At 44.2% G+C, this 18,265-nt stretch overlaps 1 protein-coding gene across 2 annotated transcripts in view; it reads right to left on the bottom strand.

Annotated features, from left to right (window-relative positions):
- LOC143960915 (uncharacterized) overlaps positions 1 to 16,205 on the bottom strand; it is an 83,882-nt gene extending 67,677 nt beyond the window's left edge. For both annotated transcript variants that reach the window (XM_077469932.1, XM_077469933.1), the window contains exons 1-4: positions 16,083 to 16,205; positions 13,301 to 13,478; positions 9,750 to 9,782; positions 6,439 to 6,549 (exon numbers count right to left, since the gene is read on the bottom strand). In XM_077469932.1, coding sequence (XP_077326058.1) covers positions 6,439 to 6,549; positions 9,750 to 9,782; positions 13,301 to 13,470 — 314 coding nt within the window. In that variant the 5' untranslated portion in view covers positions 13,471 to 13,478; positions 16,083 to 16,205. The remainder of the gene's footprint in view (positions 1 to 6,438; positions 6,550 to 9,749; positions 9,783 to 13,300; positions 13,479 to 16,082) is intronic.
- Between the last annotated feature and the right edge of the window lie 2,060 nt (positions 16,206 to 18,265).

The raw sequence follows: 18,265 nt of genomic DNA, 5'->3' as shown, positions 1-18,265 counted from the left end.
ATGAGGCCCGGGGACCCTGGGGAGTGATGGCATGTATGTTCAAAAAAAGTTTTTTGGAAGGGATAGGTGGACGTGCGGCGTAATGCTACAATCCAGTGCTTTAATTGGATAAAGTGATAATGCTCCGTGACCGGCGCCCCCTGCGCTTCCCTGATACTCTCCCAGGAGGGGAAAGAACGTGAAGATAGAAAATTTTGAACTTGTGGGTAGCCATGCGAAGACCACCAGGAGAATGCCTGGGGCTCCACATGACCGGGAAGGAAAAGAGGGTTATGGGTGATGGGGAGTAGGGGTAGGAAGGGGGACATCAAATTGTTAACCGATCGAACTGAGTCCCACACCTGCAGACCATGAAGCAGCATGGGGCTTAAAGAGGGAGGGCGTAGATTCCTGGGGAGCCATAGGAGTGCCTGAAGTGAACACTGGTCAGAACCAGGTACCTCAAGGAGCACCCACAGAGGAACATCCGTGGTTGCATAAAGCATGGTCAATGGGGAGATCTGGGCTGCTACGTAGTATTTAGAGATGTTGGGGACCCCCAGGCCTCCCCGGAGCCTGTGGGTATAAAGGGTCGCTCTAGGTACCCTAGGGCGTTTGCGCGCCCATATAAATTGGAGGATCCTATTCTGCAGGAGTCGAAGGAAAAAAGCGGGTACCCGGACAGGCAGAGTGCGAAAATAATAAAGGACTTTGGGAAGTATCGTCATCTTTGCCGCCGAGATCCTCCCTACCCAGGAGAGTGAGGGAAATTGCCAGGTTTGCATAAGGGTGGACACCATGCGTAACAGGGGATAATAATTGGCAGAGAATAGGGAGGAGTAAGCTGGAGTCAATTTGACACCTAAATAGTCAATCGAGTGCGATGCCCAACGATAAGGAAAATGGTCTTGAAGTCGCTGTACCAGTTCCGAAGGGAGGTTAACATTCAGCGCTGTGGTTTTGGAGTGGTTAATTTGAAGACCTGAGAAGGCTGAAAATTGATCTAATACAAGTTGCAGGTTGGGCAGGGAGATGAGCGGGTTTGAAATGGTCAAGAGGGCGTCGTCCGCGAATAGGTTCACTTTGTATTGAGTGCCCGCGTAAGGAATTCCCGAGATATCACTATTGGCCCTGATCGCCGCCGCCAGCGGCTCCAAGGCCAGGATAAACAGTGCCGGGGACAGGGGGCAGCCCTGTCTAGTTCCCCGGAGTATCGGGAAAGGGTCCGAAAGGAAGCTCGCGTATTTTACTGATGCCGACGGTGCGGAATATAGGGCTTGGATCCATTGCAGGAAATGTGGACCAAATCCCCATTTGGTTAGAACAAAATAAAGGTAATCCCATGAGAGCGAATTAAACGCTTTATATATGTCTAGGGAAAGCAAGAGTCCTGGAATTTTGCGCTGATTAAGTATATGGAGGAGATGGACCACCTTGCGGACATTATCCCCCGCCTGGCGACCGGGTACAAAGCCCACCTGATCCCCGTGAATGAGGGCCTGAAGATATCTGTTGACCCGCGCACTTAGGACCTTGCCCAGTACCTTCAGGTCAACATTCAACAGGGAGATGGGACGAAAGGACTGTGGGTCCGTGGCCTCCTCAGGCGACTTAGGTATCATAGTGATATGGGCTTTCAGCGAGTCCGGTGAAGGTCTCGTGCCGTCCCGCCAGGCGTTGAAATGAGATGTGAGATGGGGCGTGAGCAGGGGTGCGAATGTCTTATACTATAGACCGGTGAAGCCGTCCGGACCCGGAGCCTTGGAAGGCTTAAGGGACTTTAGGGCTTGGGCGACCTCCATTTCCGTTATAGGAGCATTCAATTTATCTCGTGCCGCCAAGGACAATGTAGGGAGGTCAATCGATTGGAAGAATCTCTCAGCCCTGTCTCGGTCGAAGGCTGCCGGTCTATTATATAGGGATGAGAGGAAGGAGGCAAAACTACTTTAGATGGGTTTGACGTAAGTCCCCCTCCCGTCACCTGCAGTCGAACCGGCCTGCCCGGGCGTCCCACTGAATTAAGTTTCCTAGCCAACATATGACCAGGTTTGTTCGAGCAACTATAAAACTTATATTTGGACCAATGCAGGGCCTTTTCCGCCTGAGCAGAGGCGAGCAGGTCCAACTCAGTGGCCAATTTGTCACGTGTCCGCCTATGGGTTACCGTAGGGTGCGCCTTCCATGTCGCGTCCGCCGCCTCTAATAAGGAGGTCAATTCTGGCCCGTTTTGTACGGGAAGCGATCTGGATCAAGTGTCCCCTGACCGTCGCCTTGTGGGCTTCCCACAAGGCGATGGGAGAGCCGACCGAGCCCACATTTTCTGCAAAATAAGTTTGGATATGAGTTTCTATCTGGGAGGATGTAGCTTTCGTACTTAGGAGGGATTCGTTAAGCCGCCAAAGATAGGCTGGGCGGGAGAATCCCGCCCAAGTGATTCCAAAGATCAGGGGATCGTGGTCGGACCACGGAGAGGTGGCAATAGTGATCTTTTGTACCAATGGCAGGGAGCTAAGTTGCAGGAACACGTGGTCTATCCTACAAAAACTCTGATGGGGGTTAGAGAAAAAGGTAAAATCCCGAGACAATGGATGTTGCTCACGCCACACGTCCACCATGCCATAAGATTGGAAAAGATCATACAATAGTTGTTCCTGAGAGGCATCACGGGACAGAGGCACTTCCCTGAGACTACGCCTGTCCAAAGAGGAGTTAAAAACAGAGTTTGAGTCTCCCATCATAATCAGAAGGCCTTTTTGGTGCCTGGTGATCACTTGAAGTAGGTGGGAGAAAAACTTCTGCTGAAATGAGTTAGGAGCGTAGTATCCAACCAAAGTGACCTCCTGGTCCCACAGGGTGCCCTGCAGGATCAAATATCTACCCGTAGGGTCTGCTATTTCTTTAGAACAGATAAATTGGAGGTTACGCCGAAAGGCCATCAGCACCCCTCTATGTTTCTCAGTGGCAGAGGCCGTAAAAAACATTGGATAATGGGGGGACAAATATTTGGGGGATGAGGATTGGGAGAACCTGGTCTCCTGCAGACACACCACATCAATAGATTGTGATTTTAAATGGCGGAAGACCTTCGATCTCTTATTGGAGGAATTGAACCCATGTATGTTCTGCGAGAATATTTTCAGCACATTTTGAGCCATCTGGGGGGTAAAGGAAGGTATATATAATGATAGCGCAGCCAGCAAGGTACGTACTTACCCTGATCCCATGGCGTGGCAGTCCGAGCCCGAGTAGGGGAGCGGGAGGGAGGAGAGCACAGAGGAGAAGAGAAAGAAAGAAAAGAGGAAACATTGAATAGACATGTGACACACATAAACACCACAATGGGTGGGCTTAGCATCCCGTTACCGGACACTAATATAGGTGGCTGCACCACCAACCACAAGGCTAACGAATAGTAAAACATAACAACAGTAGGAACAATAATACTTCAATTTTCTAGAGCATTACTACCTTATTATCCTATTACCGCCCCTGCACAGGGCTACGAGAACTAAACCAAAAACAGATGAGACGAGCCAGGCCCATCCCGGAGAACCGCTATCGGATGGCAGTGATAAAAAAAAAAAAAAAAAAACCTGGCCCCGAGACCATAGGTTCTCCCCACCAGGCGTCACCCCGTAGGGAGCGCCCGAGGAGAGGACGCGACCACGGTCCCCAAACGTGACCCCCGCGTTGGTTCGCCGCCAGGCCTCTGGAGTCAAAAAGGGTATAAGAGGGAGGGAGAGGTCAGGGAAGGGAGGGAGTCAAGTGGAGAGGGGGGAAGGGGGGCAAGAGGGGAAGCAGGAAGGGGGGAAATAGAGGAGCAGGGTAAGGGGAGTAGGGGAATTGACGGAGAAACAGGGAGGGGCCATGAACAAGGGGAGGGGGGGTGGGGATGAGGGGGGAGGAGGGGCAAAAACATACAAAAAAATACAAGGGGAAGAAAAATGCAAAGATGAAGCCCCAGATGGCTCCTAGGGTCCAGAGGGCAACCTGCATACATAATAAGTAGACAATATATACAGTACTCCCGGAACCAGCCTCCCAAACCGCCCCCACCCCACCAGGACTATAGTCCCATTCCCCCTCCCCCCCCTCCCCCCCCCCCCCTAAAAGGAAGAAGGAAAAATATAAAAATGTATTTAATATCATAAATAACATAACATTTTTGTCCTGAGATAGGACCCTCAGGTTAGCTGAGAGGTCTGGGAAAAATTAGGCAGTCCTAGTAGGGCCGAATCACTGGTAGAAGCCCAAAGTCATAAAGGAAGGTGCATAGGGCCTCTGGGTTGAACAAAAAACCAAAGTAGAACCAACCAAAAATTTGGAAATAAGAACAAGGAGGGGGGGGAGGAGGTATGAATAAGGAACACTTGGCACAACATCCGGTAGAAAACAAAGTCCCGCACCCGGAGGAGGCAAACAGTTTTCCAAAGGCCTGGAGAAGGCTACCAAGCAAACAGCAAAGAATCATGTACGGGCTCCTCCGTGCAGTCGTCATCCTGGGTCTGAATAGGGGGATCGCACATGCTGCAGGGTATCCGGTGGGGGTCGTTTCCTGTTGCTGATTGGCTCCCATACACGGCCCAAGCGCCGAGGAGCGGGTTTAGGACCTGGGGCTCTCTCGCGGATGCTGGGGTCATCCGGGGGGGGGAGCAAGTGTAGTGCCTCAAAAGTTGCTTGAGCTTCTTCCGCGTTACGCACAGTGTAGCCCCGACCTTGGTAGGTAAAGGCGAGGCGAAAAGGGAAGCCCCATGTGTATTTAATGTGGCGTTCCACCAAAGCTGAGGTGTAAGGCTTTAGTTGACGACTCTTTAGCACCGTGGTGGGGGCCAGGTCAGTAAAGAGCTGATATTTGTGACCTTGGAAGCGGAGATCAGGTTTGTCCCGTGCTGCTCTAAGGAGTGTTTCCTTCGTACGGTAGTACGTGAACTTGATGATAATGTCCCGAGGGGGGCCCCCCTCTCTCCTCGGCCCCAGGGCCCGATGGATCCGGTCAAACTCCATGCGATCAATAGGGATGCCTGGGACCAGTTCCTGGAATAGGGCCGTGGCCATGGAAGTTAAGTCCTCAATAGTTTCGGGAAGTCCCCTAAGCCTAAGATTCCCACGTCTAGACCTGTTCTCATAGTCTTCTAATTTTAGGAGAGCTGCGTCCAGGTCCCTGCGGAGGTCCTGTAAGTCCTGCTCATGGTGATCAATGACCGTTGCTGCAGCCTCCATTCTATCTTCCAACGCATTCGTACGGTTGCCAAGTTCACGAATTTCCTTCGTGAGATGCGTGGCCAGTTTAGAAGTGGCTGCTGACAGTTCCCCCTGCAGCATGGTTTTAAAGCGGGATAACAGGTCAGCGTCCCGCAAAGAAGGCGCTACATGTGGCTGTTGGGTTCCAGGCATACTTTCTGCATCCGAGCAAGCTTCGGGCTCACCAGTCAGCAGCGGAGGGGTAAAGTCCATGTCCGAGGCCTGCGAATTCAGCGGACCGTCCGGTGGAAAGGCCTCGAGGCTTGCACTCACAGCTTGTCTCCTCGAGGTGCTCCGCGCTGTGCCTGACTTGCGTCCCATAATGTCAGCTTCAATTGCGGGGTATGTCGAGCCCAAATTAATGTGCAGGAGCGGCGATTTCACTGTCCGTGTGGTCGGTGGTGGAGAAGCGCCATTAGTTAGCGACCATCTTGGTTCTTAGTTCATGAGTACCCTCAGTATATAATAATTTTAGGTAATGGCAAAGAATTACAGTCTCTCCCCACACAAACAGGCTATGGAAGGATATACTTTAGGGTACTGGGTGTAGCAAGATGGCCGCCGTCATCCAGAACAGGCCGAAGCCAGGGCCTTTCCTGGGAAATGGGGCTGCTGCTGAGTAACCCGCAGCCTTGGTTCCTGGGGGGTTACCAGAGCCCGTCCTACCTCAGGCCCCTCACAGCCCAGAAGGATGAGACCCGCCCGGCTGGGTTAGAATGGCCCGGGGATAGGATGCAGGGTTTTCAGGGTCCGGCGACCAGGAGGGTCTTCACCTGGTGACCTCCCGCTGCCGATGCGGATATTCCCGGCCGGAGTGTCAGGCGAGAGCGGCGATCCCGGAGGCCGAGTAGGCCGCAAGATGGTGGCCGGCGCGCCGCTGGTGGCGTCCGCGGCGGGCCGAATCGTTCGGCCCGAGGGTCACAGAATGCTGCCAAACCCGAATGGAGCTGTGCGGGAATGCCCAGGCTAGCAGGTAAGTTCTTTATGGGGTGAAACGAGGCTTCCACAGCGGAGGATGGCTGCGGATTCGGAACCGGCCGGCGGAGCTCAGCCTCAACACGTCCTGTCTCCTCGCCGTCCGGCCACGCCCCCCCCCCCCTGCAGTATGGTTTTTAAAGTCCTCTAGCCTAAGAATCTGATTTCAAATTCAAACATATATATATATTTTTTAAAAGCCTTTGTTGTATCACTCTATTTTTGGCATACTGAAATTATTACCTGTGCAGGAGATTGAAGGAAGCATTGAGCTCCATAAGGTTTTCAAGGTGATGTAAACTGTCAGGCTGTAATTCAGCCAACTCATTTAGAGATAAATCAAGCTTAAGGATTCTAAAGAGAGAGAAATCAGTATGTAATTTTTTTACTTGTTTGTCCTTTTTTGATATACTAGCAAAAAATATACAAAATATTAAAAAAAAAACGTAATTTTAGTTATAAAGACTTTCCCCACACTTTATACTGAAAGCATAATGTTAATATTACTAAAATTGGCAGATCTTCGTTTTTCTTGTATTTATAGTAACACTAGCTGTTCTAAAACTACCAGCAGTAAAGCAGAAAAAACGTTTTCTATTTTGTATATCTTTTTGCCTGTAAAATATTTAGAACACAACATAATTCTGGAAGACAATACTACAAAAGAAAGTATTTGGTTCCTCTCACCCCTAAAAATTTATGTACTGCTTTGCATATGGGGTAACCAGCTTCAAGAACTGAACTGAAAAAAAAGTTGTCAGTTTCCCTGCTTGGAAGCTATTGCTGTGTTTATTCTCATTTGATACTTGCTCAGCTTTTCTTTGGAATTTTCTCTTGATCTCCTGCTTTTGGGTTTTAAATCATCTTGTCTTCTGACTTTTGCTTCTGGTTTTCCATGGCAATAACTTGATTTGGTTCTGCTTTATGCCTTCTGTCAATCATGTTTCCCAACCCTCTGCCTAATTCTTACCCTACTACATTTTTCCAATGCCTGTCCAGAACTAGTTTATCACTGTGACACGATTTAATATGCTACCTAAGTCTATCAGTTGTTGCCAACAAAGAAAACCCAAGGGCTTCATCCTACGACTGAACTTATACCTTTTAGGTGAAGACCAGGAACCTCTAGGGCAGCAACTCTCAACCTGTGAGTCACGACCCTTTTAGGGGTCGAATGTAGATATGCCAGGGGTCGCCGCCTCCCGGGCTGTTCCAGGAGCCTGCGCCACTCTCCCAGCCTTTTTGTGGCCACCCAGCAGGGTTGTCCCTGGAGTCTTTGGCTGCACAGCTGGGCTGTTCCTGGAGCATGCGGACGCCTATTCAGTTCACGGCATGGCTGGGGGGCAGAGACTAGAGACAGTTGAATGGTGAGGAACGTGAAGTGGGAGGGGATGAAAGAGACCCTATCTCCTGATTTTGGCAAAGTTGTCACTGCTGCAAGACACCATGGAGCCGGAGACACAGTAACACTGCCTCCGATTGTAGTTGCCATTAAAAGTCCCCACTACAGTTCTCAGAACAGCAGATGACCTTGATCAAGGGCACCTAAGTTGGCTGATCAGAACTCCCTCCAGCACTGCCACTGATTCTCTCTCCCCACCCCCCCCCCCCCCTCCCCGACCAGCACTGCTACTCACCCCATTCCCTCCGCCCCCAACAAGGAGCAAAAGAAGGGGAAAAAAAGAGAATACATGGAAGAGAGAAGAAAAGAGGGGAAGGAACAAAGAAAAAGGGAGAAAAAGAATTAGAGAAAGAACAAGAAAGACGGATATGGGGGGACCACAAGAAATTAGGAGAGAGAGAGAGCGATAAAAGGGAAAGAAAGGAGAACAAACAGAAAGAGAGTGGTACATCCAAAAATGTACCAGAAGGGCTTTTCAATACTGTACAAGTGGAAGGGACTCAGGGAGCACTAAATGTCTGTGGGTTAGGGGTGCAAATTACTTGTCTTGCCTTAGGTGTTGACAACCCACACTACGAAAATAATTTTAATTGTTAGGGGTCCCCACAACCTGAGAAATGTTATCAAGGGGTCACGGCACTAGACGGTTGAGAACCACTGCTCTAGGGCTTAAGTTAGCAACACACAATATTTCTCTCATTCAGACCTGTGGGTTGAATGAAAGAAATCAATAGATTTCCCCCTTGATGCCAAACAGTGTGGATGGAGGAATCTCCCCTGCTGGCTACTGTAATTTAACATCTGCTGCCACAGCTTAGAATACCAGAACAGTGACTGCATCTGAATGGCAACAGTCACTACTTGGCCAAGAATTTTCTGTCCGTTTCCTTTGAAGTTTCGATTTAAGAGCCATCCACAGCTCAAATTTCAGGTGATTCAGCAGGAATCAGATAAACTTTAATATGACCATCATTAGAGGATTGCCCTTCGCCGCTTGGTGACAAAAAGGAAAATCTTGACGGACAAAAACATATCATGCAAAATTAAGGCATGGTGTGAAAGATAAATGTCACAGTTGCTTTTGCTGCCAACCTAACTGTCGAGCCATCAAATGGCTGTTGGCATAACTGATTACAATGCAATTCTAACAAAATGTAGTGGTCTGAAACAGAACTGCAAATACATCAACATCAACCTTTAATCCAGTTATAAGTTCATTAAAAAAAATCTTAAATAAACTTTACAATACTGCTAGCATTTTTTTACATCGTAAAAATAGTTTATTTTGCTTTTTCATAATCCCTACATCTGCGCCAGAAGCATAGGGGTTGATATACTAAAACTGGAAAGTGCAAAATCTGGTGCAGCTCTGCATAGAAACCAGCTTCAATTTTGTTTCAAGCCCAAAGTGTAACTTTACCCATAACAACTTGAAAAAAATGTTTTTTTAAATTTTTTAAACATAAGAAACAATACAAACAATAAGAACAAATACAACCCGTTCTTTAGCAAGAAACACACAGTGGAACCTTGGATTATGAGCATAATCCGTTCCAGGAGAATGCTTGTAATGAAAAGGACTTGCATATCAAAAACGAGTTTCCCCATAGAAGTCAATGAAAATGAAGATAATTCGTTCCACATTCACTTCTAGTGCATGCAATACCGCATGTGGTCAGAGATGGGGGGGCGCCGGAGAGCCACAGATACTCGGGGACAGCTTGGCTGAATTCGGAAACCCTTGGAAAGGCTTGGAAACACTTGGAACGAAGTATTTCCTAAACGGCTCCAAACCGTTCCGAGTGTCACTGGCGCCCCCGCACCTCTGGCCAAATGCAGTACTGCACACCCCATTGGCTTGAATCCTGCTCGTTTTGCGAGACAACACTCGCAAACCGAGTCAGGATTTTTAAAAATAAGTTGCTTGTCTTTCAAAATGCTTGTTAACTGCGTTACTAGTAAACCAAGGTTCCACTGTACATTCCACATTAATAACTATGCTACCAAAATTAGTGTGTGCATATATTCTGCTATATTGTATATAGCTGTATAAATCTAGCAATTATACATTGAGTGCAAACAATTTATTTTTATGTTTTTTACTTGGTGGTAATGGCATAAAAATGGCAAGGTTATTTAAGGAAAAACTTACTTTTCAGGGAACAATGTAACTGGAAACTTATCTCTGAAAGAAATACAATTGTATAGTTATTTTCAATAGAAATATTACATTTAAATGTAATTTTTATCATATATTGGACAAATTTGAGAAATACAACTTTTTAGCACCATAATCATATGGCTAAATAATAGTGGCCCAGAAGAAGAACAGTTCCTTATAGATATACATTGACTACTGTACCCTCAACAGAAGGATGTTCTCCAATGCCTGTCAGGGGCAAAGTGGCTCAGTGTGTTGGTTCTAAGGGAAAGATATAATCAGATATCCGATATCAGATATGGCAGTCATCTCTCCTGGAAACTCTTAGCCACCTTTCACAATGATCGTGACCCTTAGGACTGGAAAAGACTTTTAAGTTAGTGAGAAATCAGTTGCAGTGACTCATCATTCTGCCTGAATTTGAGAGTTTTTGCCACTCTTGCCTACGCTGCATCCAGAAGAAAATATTGCCCTCTAAAGCAGCCAATGGGTTACTTCCAAATTAAAGGACTTATGAAGTGGGCGTGCATTGTCTTTTGCATCTGAAACCTGATATGGGTGGACAGGGAAATATCCTGGCGGTGATAGACTATGATAGCCCTAAACAATAGCACATAGAAGTTGCAATAACAACTATTCACAAAAGAGATAATATGAAACCTACTTTCACAGGAGTGCCTATGAAAGCTGGATTCCTCAGGTTCCTTGAAATTAGCACTACACGTATCTTTCCTTATCCAAAAACCAATGAGAGAGAAATTATTAGATGCTGAGCCACTGTCAGCGGGAAGGATCTTTAAGTTAGGGAAGTTGAAGTAGGAGGGGCTCCGAGAGTCCAGTAAAGAAAAGTGGAACGTGATACAGGCATTTTCATTTTGTTGTGCTTGTACTTGGAGTGAACAAGTGCTTTATTATAAATATATATGTATATATGTATATATATATATATATATATGTATATATATATATATATATATATGTATATATATGTGTATATATATATATATATATATATATATATATATATATATATATATATATATATATATATATATATACATACACACTACCGTTCAAAAGTTTGGGGTCACCCAAACAATTTTGCGTTTTCCATGAAAAGTCACACTTATTCACCACCATACGTTGTGAAATGAATAGAAAATAGAGTCAAGACATTGACAAGGTTAGAAATAATGATTTGTATTTGAAATAACATTGTTTTTACATCAAACTTTGCTTTCGTCAAAGAATCCTCCTTTTGCAGAAATTACAGCATTGCACACCTTTGGCATTCTAGCTGTTAATTTATTGAGGTAAGCTGGAGAAATTGCACCCCACGCTTCTAGAAGCAGCTCCCACAAGTTGGATTGGTTGGATGGGCACTTCTGGCGTACCATACGGTCAAGCTGCTCCCACAACAGCTCAATGGGGTTCAGATCTGGTGACTGTGCTGGCCACTCCATTACCGATAGAATACCAGCTGCCTGCTTCTGCTGTAAATAGTTCTTGCACAATTTGGAGGTGTGTTTAGGGTCATTGTCCTGTTGTAGGATGAAATTGGCTCCAATCAAGCGCTGTCCACTGGGTATGGCATGGCGTTGCAAAATGGAGTGATAGCCTTCCTTATTCATTTATTTAATGAAGATGCCAGTTGGGGACCTGTGAGGCGTCTGTTTCTCAAACTAGAGACTCTAATGTGCTTATCTTCTTGCTTAGTTGTGCAACGCGGCCTCCCACTTCTTTTTCTACTGTGGTTAGAGCCTGTTTGTGCTGTCCTCTGAAGGGAGTAGTACACACCATTGTAGGAAATCTTCAATTTCTTTGCAATTTCTCGCATGGGATAGCCTTCATTTCTAAGAACAAGAATAGACTGTCGAGTTTCAGATGAAAGTTCTCTTTTTCTGGCCATTTTGAGCGTTTAATTGACCCCACAAATGTGATGCTCCAGAAACTCAATCTGCTCACAGGAAGGTCAGTTTTGTAGCTTCTGGAAGGAGCTAGACTGTTTTTAGATGTGTGAACATGATTGCACAAGGGTTTGCTAATCATCAATTAGCCTTCTGAGCCAATGAGCAAACACATTGTACCATTAGAACACTGGAGTGATAGTTGCTGTAAATGGGCCTCTATACACCTATGTAGATATTGCACCAAAAACTAGACATTTGCAGTTAGAATAGTCATTTACCACATTAGCAATGTATAGAGTATATTTGTTTAAAGTTAGGACTAGTTTAAAGTTAGCTTCATTGAAAAGTACAGTGCTTTTCCTTCAAAAATAAGGACATTTCAATGTGACCCCAAACTTTTGAACGGTAGTGTATATATATATATATATATATATATATATATATATATATGTATATATATATATATATATATATATGTATATATATATATATATATATATATATATATATATATATATATATATATATATATATATATATATATACATATACACACACACACACACACACAAACATATACACACATACATATACACACACACACACACACACACACAATTTAGCTCTTCCCTATAAGCCATGGCCTAGAAGGTGGGAACTTTGGCCCTTAGAGACAATTTTCAGGTACTCCTGTGAAAGTAGGTTTCATATTATCTCTTTTGTGAATTGTTATTATTGCAACTTCTATGTGCTATTGTTTAGGGCTATCACTTATTTACTTTGCCAGGTGTGTCGCCCAAATAAATATACTTTCCTCTAACTTTCATATGTTAAAGAGTACAGTAGGGTCATTGTAACTAGGAACCAGGAAAACTAATCATTCAGTAGCTCCTTTGGGGTAGCACTTATAGTGGCTCGCTTGGAAGTCCTGGAGACGACCTGAGCCCCAGAACAATGGTTGTTTGTGTTGGCCTTGATGTGTCACAGGGTACAGCATTGCCATAAGCTTACATGTGGCTTTTTTTCCTCATTGCCCATAGCTAAATACAGAATATAAGGGGTGAAAGAAGGATGAGTGGGTGCTGCTAGGGAGGGGCATTAAAGTTAACCTGTTTTTCCCTGCATGGACAAAGCACTTGTTCACTCCAAGTACAAGCACAACAAAATGATGGAAAATGCCTGTATCACGTTCCACTTTTCTTTCCTGGACTCTGACCCCTTCCAACTTCAACTTCCCTAACTTAAAGATCCTTCCCCCTGACAGTGGCTCAGCATCTAATAATGGCTCTCATTGGTTTTTGGATACGGAGAGATAGGTGTAGTGATCATTTCAAGGAACTTGAGGCATCCAGTTTCCACCAAAATTTACAGGGGCTCCACAGGTGCACAATAAAATATTACAGAATCAACACTTCAAGCGCTTTTCAGTGTCTGCATTTAACCAGCAGGAATATTTTGCAAAAGTTCCAGACCCAACATACAAGAGGTATGCAAGGTATAATAGCATAATGTTCTTTATTACCTAAACTGTTAATGATCAACTGTCATCATAATGTGCAAAAAAACATTAACTCTTAACATTAACGTTTTGATTCTTTACCATAACCCTTTGTTGGAGTGTAGAAAACCAACCTGGAGTCTAAAGATCCAAATTCAAAATCAAAAGCAAGGTCCTTTATTCTGGACATCTTTAAGGTAACACAGTAATAAGGTCCAGGCTCTGCCACATTCCATGCTACAGGTAGATTATCCAATATAGTAGCTCGGTCTTCAACAAACTGGCGTTTAATCATATGCTCCATAAGAATAACTGTAAGAAAAATTATTTCAAAATTTGAATGTTATAATCAATACATAAGATTCAAAACAGCTTAAAGCTGAACCAAGAGATTCAAAATAAATACCCTTTTATTGGGGTCCTCCTGCACTGCAAGAGTCAAATGTACATAATTCTAATAATTCTAGGGGTAGAGGAATAAGATATAATACTTATCTTATTCCTCACTCCTCTAGCAGCCAGAGATTACCTCTTCCCTTTGACATTGCTGCTTTTAAGTTCAACACACATATTACAATCTGTATAATTATCTTTAGATCTACTAAAGACTATGCAGTGAAAGGGCCTGATTTGATATAGATTGATTAGATCATCCTTTTTCAACCAGGGTGCCTTCATGTTTCTTCTGGGTGCCTTGGTAAAATGCCTAAAAATTGCCCAAAAAATGTATACATGCCAGTGGGTAGATTAAGACTGCCTTTAAGTCACAGGTTTTTCATTGTGCACCATTACAACCTACTAGCTGCCAGCATCCCAACAAGCAATAATGTCATTAGCTGATAAGGAGGATGTTGGTCGCTTCCACAGCGGCCCTTTGCCACTCCATCAGCACTGGGGTTTACATTAGCTGAGTGATGGGGAGAAACTGAGGAAGAAGAAAACCCTAGACTATTCAGCACCAGTATGCAAAGTTGAATTATAAAATCACCTGTAATGTTGGGTGTCCTATGTGTGTGGATGTTGCTGCATTATGTAAAACTATTAGAATATTTTTTTTACAATTTAGAATGGGGTGCCTCAAGACTGTCCATAATTTTAAAGGGTGCCTTCACTGAAAAAGAGGTTGAGAAACAATGGATTGGATTAAGTAGGTCCACATATTTTAGAGTTTTAGTAAAACTAAATGTAGCACTGACCCCCAAAGGAGCTGCTGGTTTGATTTGGGCTTACTGTTACCTTACCTGCTTGCTTCTCCTTCTTGGGGATCCTGTGGTAAATGGCCCAAAGAATGTTGAAACTGACACTGAATCCTCTTTTGGGTTATTTGTTTAGAAAAAACAAAGTCTCTTAATGAAGGGTAGAGGGTTAGGGGTGAATTCAGGCACTTAAATTGCAAGGTGAAAGTATTACGAGAATACAGAGAATAAAACTGTTCCACAACTGGATTCAACAACCCCCCGATTGACCTCTCTCACTAGGCCTAGCAGCCGGTGGGATGCTCGGTAAAGTCTCTGCCACACACTTGTGAGATACACTTGAGCGTTACTGAGGGATGTGGATAAATTTAAAGAGCTGACATACGGTACCAGTTTCTCTCAGCCGATCCGGCAATACCATATGAGTGTTGATCCAGGTTGCATCCTTCAACTAAGTCTCCTTCAGAGAAAGCAGCATTGCACACGGTCTTCTCCTGAAAGAGTCCTCCCCTGGGGTTCTTCAGTTGCTGGGCCTCTCCCTTCTGATTAGATGGCACCGGACCATCCCTGGATCAGTAGGTCCTGAAATTCGCTCGGGCCCCTCCCTTCAGTTGTGTCGCCTCGGGCCAGCCAGCCCCGAGACACAGGATGCATAGTTCCGCACCCCAGGCTAGGAGGGCCATGGGGCTGGGTCAGGAGGACCACCAGAACCAAACAGACAGAAAATAATCCCACCGCCAACATGCCATCGGTACCTTAAATACCACCCCCCAGAATGCACAGCAGGAAAACACTCCCACTGTGCTGGTTTCCGAGAGATAAGTGGCATTCAATGCATCCAGCTAGACTGCCTTTCTACTCTTTCCAGTGGTGACAGCGAAATCTGCAGTCAAGGAGAACCCAGTGCAACCCAGCTGGACTGGTACTGAAACCAGAAATTTAGAGAAATAATCCCGAAGCCCAACTGTGGCTTCAGGTAACTTAACTTTACAAAAACAATAGCGCCTGCTCGTCAGGAGCCAGCGCTACATAAAGTTGATTGTAAAAAGATTTTACGGCCAGACTGTAATGTGTACGGTAACTCTTAGTGGGCCTTTGCCAACCTTACGTACAATGCTATTATACGTGATGAAGTCAGAATGCAACCGTCAGCTGGAGAGCTGAAGAGAGGAGGCTTTGGGGGGCCTGGCTGCACAGCATGGCCGAAGGCAGCTATTAAGTTATTATTTTGCTTCATAATCCTTTTCTCACCAAACTGTTAAATCCACATACAAATATATAGGTAATATAACAGTCTAAAATTAACTAGAATTAAAGTGAAAATCTAGTTGCAGTGATTTTCCAGATGATTAATGTAATAAATATTGGCTACATATGACAGACTGATATTAAGTTGGTTACCTTACTGCAGTATTAGGCATTGCAACAATTTACTCCTAACGGTAAGCTGCAATATGGGTGTTGCAGTAATTACTTTGTTCATATTCATATTTCCACAAATGACAATTCCAAAAGCAACATAAAAATCTTCATCAGTGAATTTTAAAATTAAATATTTTTGAGATAAGAAATCAAACTTAAAGGAGCATAACTACATGGCAGAGTCTGTAGACATGAAAAACACCCCAAATATCTTTGGTCTCCCTGAATGACAGCCATTTCATACAATTTAGTCAATAATTTCATATAGCCTCAAATCTTTATAAAAGCCTTGGCTTACCTAAAACTGAAATGGAAACACAACTCAATCCGGAGTATCTTTTCTGTCGCCCTGTATGCAGTTATAAGGTTTACTGTTGCTAGGAGTCATGGCACAACTGGGAGGGGCTCTGCAAGATATAGCTAAGCTGTTAAATATTGACACAGATTTCACAACAAACCATAGGCTTAACTACTTAACTTGCAAGGAATATGTTTAACTAGCAAGTTCTGGTTTGGCAACCTTGTGTTGTCCAGTCTGGATAATATACACACCAGCAACAAAAATGAATACAATATATTAACATAGGGCAAGACAAATCCCAGAAGCCAGGTTTGCAATAGCCCTTAAATATTACAGCTGGTCCCTAACTTTTGAGGTTTTCTCTAGTTGTTTTCAATAGAGCTAGCTAAACTAAAATCCTGCTGGCTCTTGAATTGGACATACTGGCTCCCAAATTTCACATCAACTTGTCTAACCCTACATTAATACCTAATAAAATGACAGAAATACAAACCAAATACTAAGATGTGTGCAAAACTGCAAGCCACTTCAATATACAGTACATTTTTATTTGGAAGCATAAAAACTAAAGTGGAACTCAAGGTCGAATTAATCATTGAGTTTCCCTTACCCCAAGGCAAAATGCTGCACAAAATAATACAAACTAACCTTTAGAAAAGAAATGAAGTAAATATACAGTGCCTTGAAAAAGTATTCATACCCCTTAAAATGTGCCACATTTTGTCATGTTGCAACCAAAAACATAAATGTATTTTATTGGGATTTATTGGGATTTTTTTTTAGTTTTTTGATAGACCAATACAAAGTGGCACATAATTGTGAAGTGGAGGGAAAATGATTTTCATTTTTTTTTTTACAAATAAATATGTGAAAAATGTGGCGTGCCGTTAACCCACGCAAAAACCATGGGTACACTAATGCTGCAGCAAATCCATAGCGCAGTAGTATGAAAGGGGCCTTACAGTATTTAGAAATGTATAACCAAGTAAGAAAACTATAGCCTCCTGTTGCGCTACTAAGTTGTGCAACCTCCATGTAAAGCGGGTGATATTTAAACCTTGGAGCCCTTTTGCTTGCGCTTTCATAGTCTCAGATCCAGAGGCATTAAGAACATATGGATCAAAGTAACTATAGAGGGCTAGGGCCCATTCACATGGCCATCTGAGGCTGTACACCTCCCAGATCAGCTTATTTTTGCTGCAGGAACAGTCAGGGGTTTGCAATCAATTTTGGCTGCTCAGCCTGTATAAATCAATGACAGGTTAAAAGGGTTCCACAGCTGTTTATATGTAATCACACATTATTATTATTATTATTATTATTATTATACAGGATTTATATAGCGCCGACAGTTTACGCAGCGCTTTACAACATTGGGGTAGACAGTACAATGCAATATAATTCAAGACAAGGGGAATCAGAGGGCTCTGCTGGAGTGATTACCTACGGTTGGGGAAAGATGAGCATCCCTGAATGCACACTGTCTGTGTATAGGGTTACTCATCTGTCACTAACCGCATGGAATTGCTCCTTGTGCAATTACATGTGAACAGCAGCAAACAGTGTCAATTTGCTATTGATGTGTACAGGTCCCCTATCAGCAGATAATCGCAAACACTGCAGAAGTATGCTGATCTGAGTAGTGTACCACCCTGGGTGGCCATATGAACGAGCCCTTGATGAGTCAATACTTTGTAGAATCACCTTTCACTGCAATTACAGCTGCAAGTCTTTTTGGTGATGTCTCTACCAGCTTTGCACATCTAGAGAGTGACATTTTTGCCCATTCTTCTTCGCAAAATAGCTCAAGCTCTGTCAGATTGGATGGAGTGCATCTGAACAGCAATTTTCAAGTCTTGCCACAGATTCTCAACTGGATTTAAGTGTGGACTTTGACTGGGTCATTCTAACACAAGACTATGCTGTGATCTAAATCAGGGATATGCAATTAGCGGACCTCCAGCTGTTGCAAAACTGCCAGTCCCATCATGCCTCTGAAACTGGCTGTCATGCTTGTGGCTGTCAGAGTCTTGCTATGCCTCATGGAACTTGTAGTTCTGCAACAGCTGGAGGTCTGCAAATTGCATATCCATTCCATTGTAGCTCTGGCTGTATGTTTAGGGTTGTTGTCCTGCTGGATGGTGAACCTCTGCCCCAGTCTCATGTCTTTTGCAGACCCT

Source organism: Lithobates pipiens, unplaced genomic scaffold, assembly GCF_037356315.1.
Source record: "Lithobates pipiens isolate NorthernLeopardFrog02 unplaced genomic scaffold, aLitPip1_a1.2 Scaffold_8, whole genome shotgun sequence".
NCBI classification, from domain to species: domain Eukaryota; kingdom Metazoa; phylum Chordata; class Amphibia; order Anura; family Ranidae; genus Lithobates; species Lithobates pipiens.
Note: the sequence above shows the minus strand (reverse complement) of the source record. Positions and strands in the feature narration are given on the sequence as shown.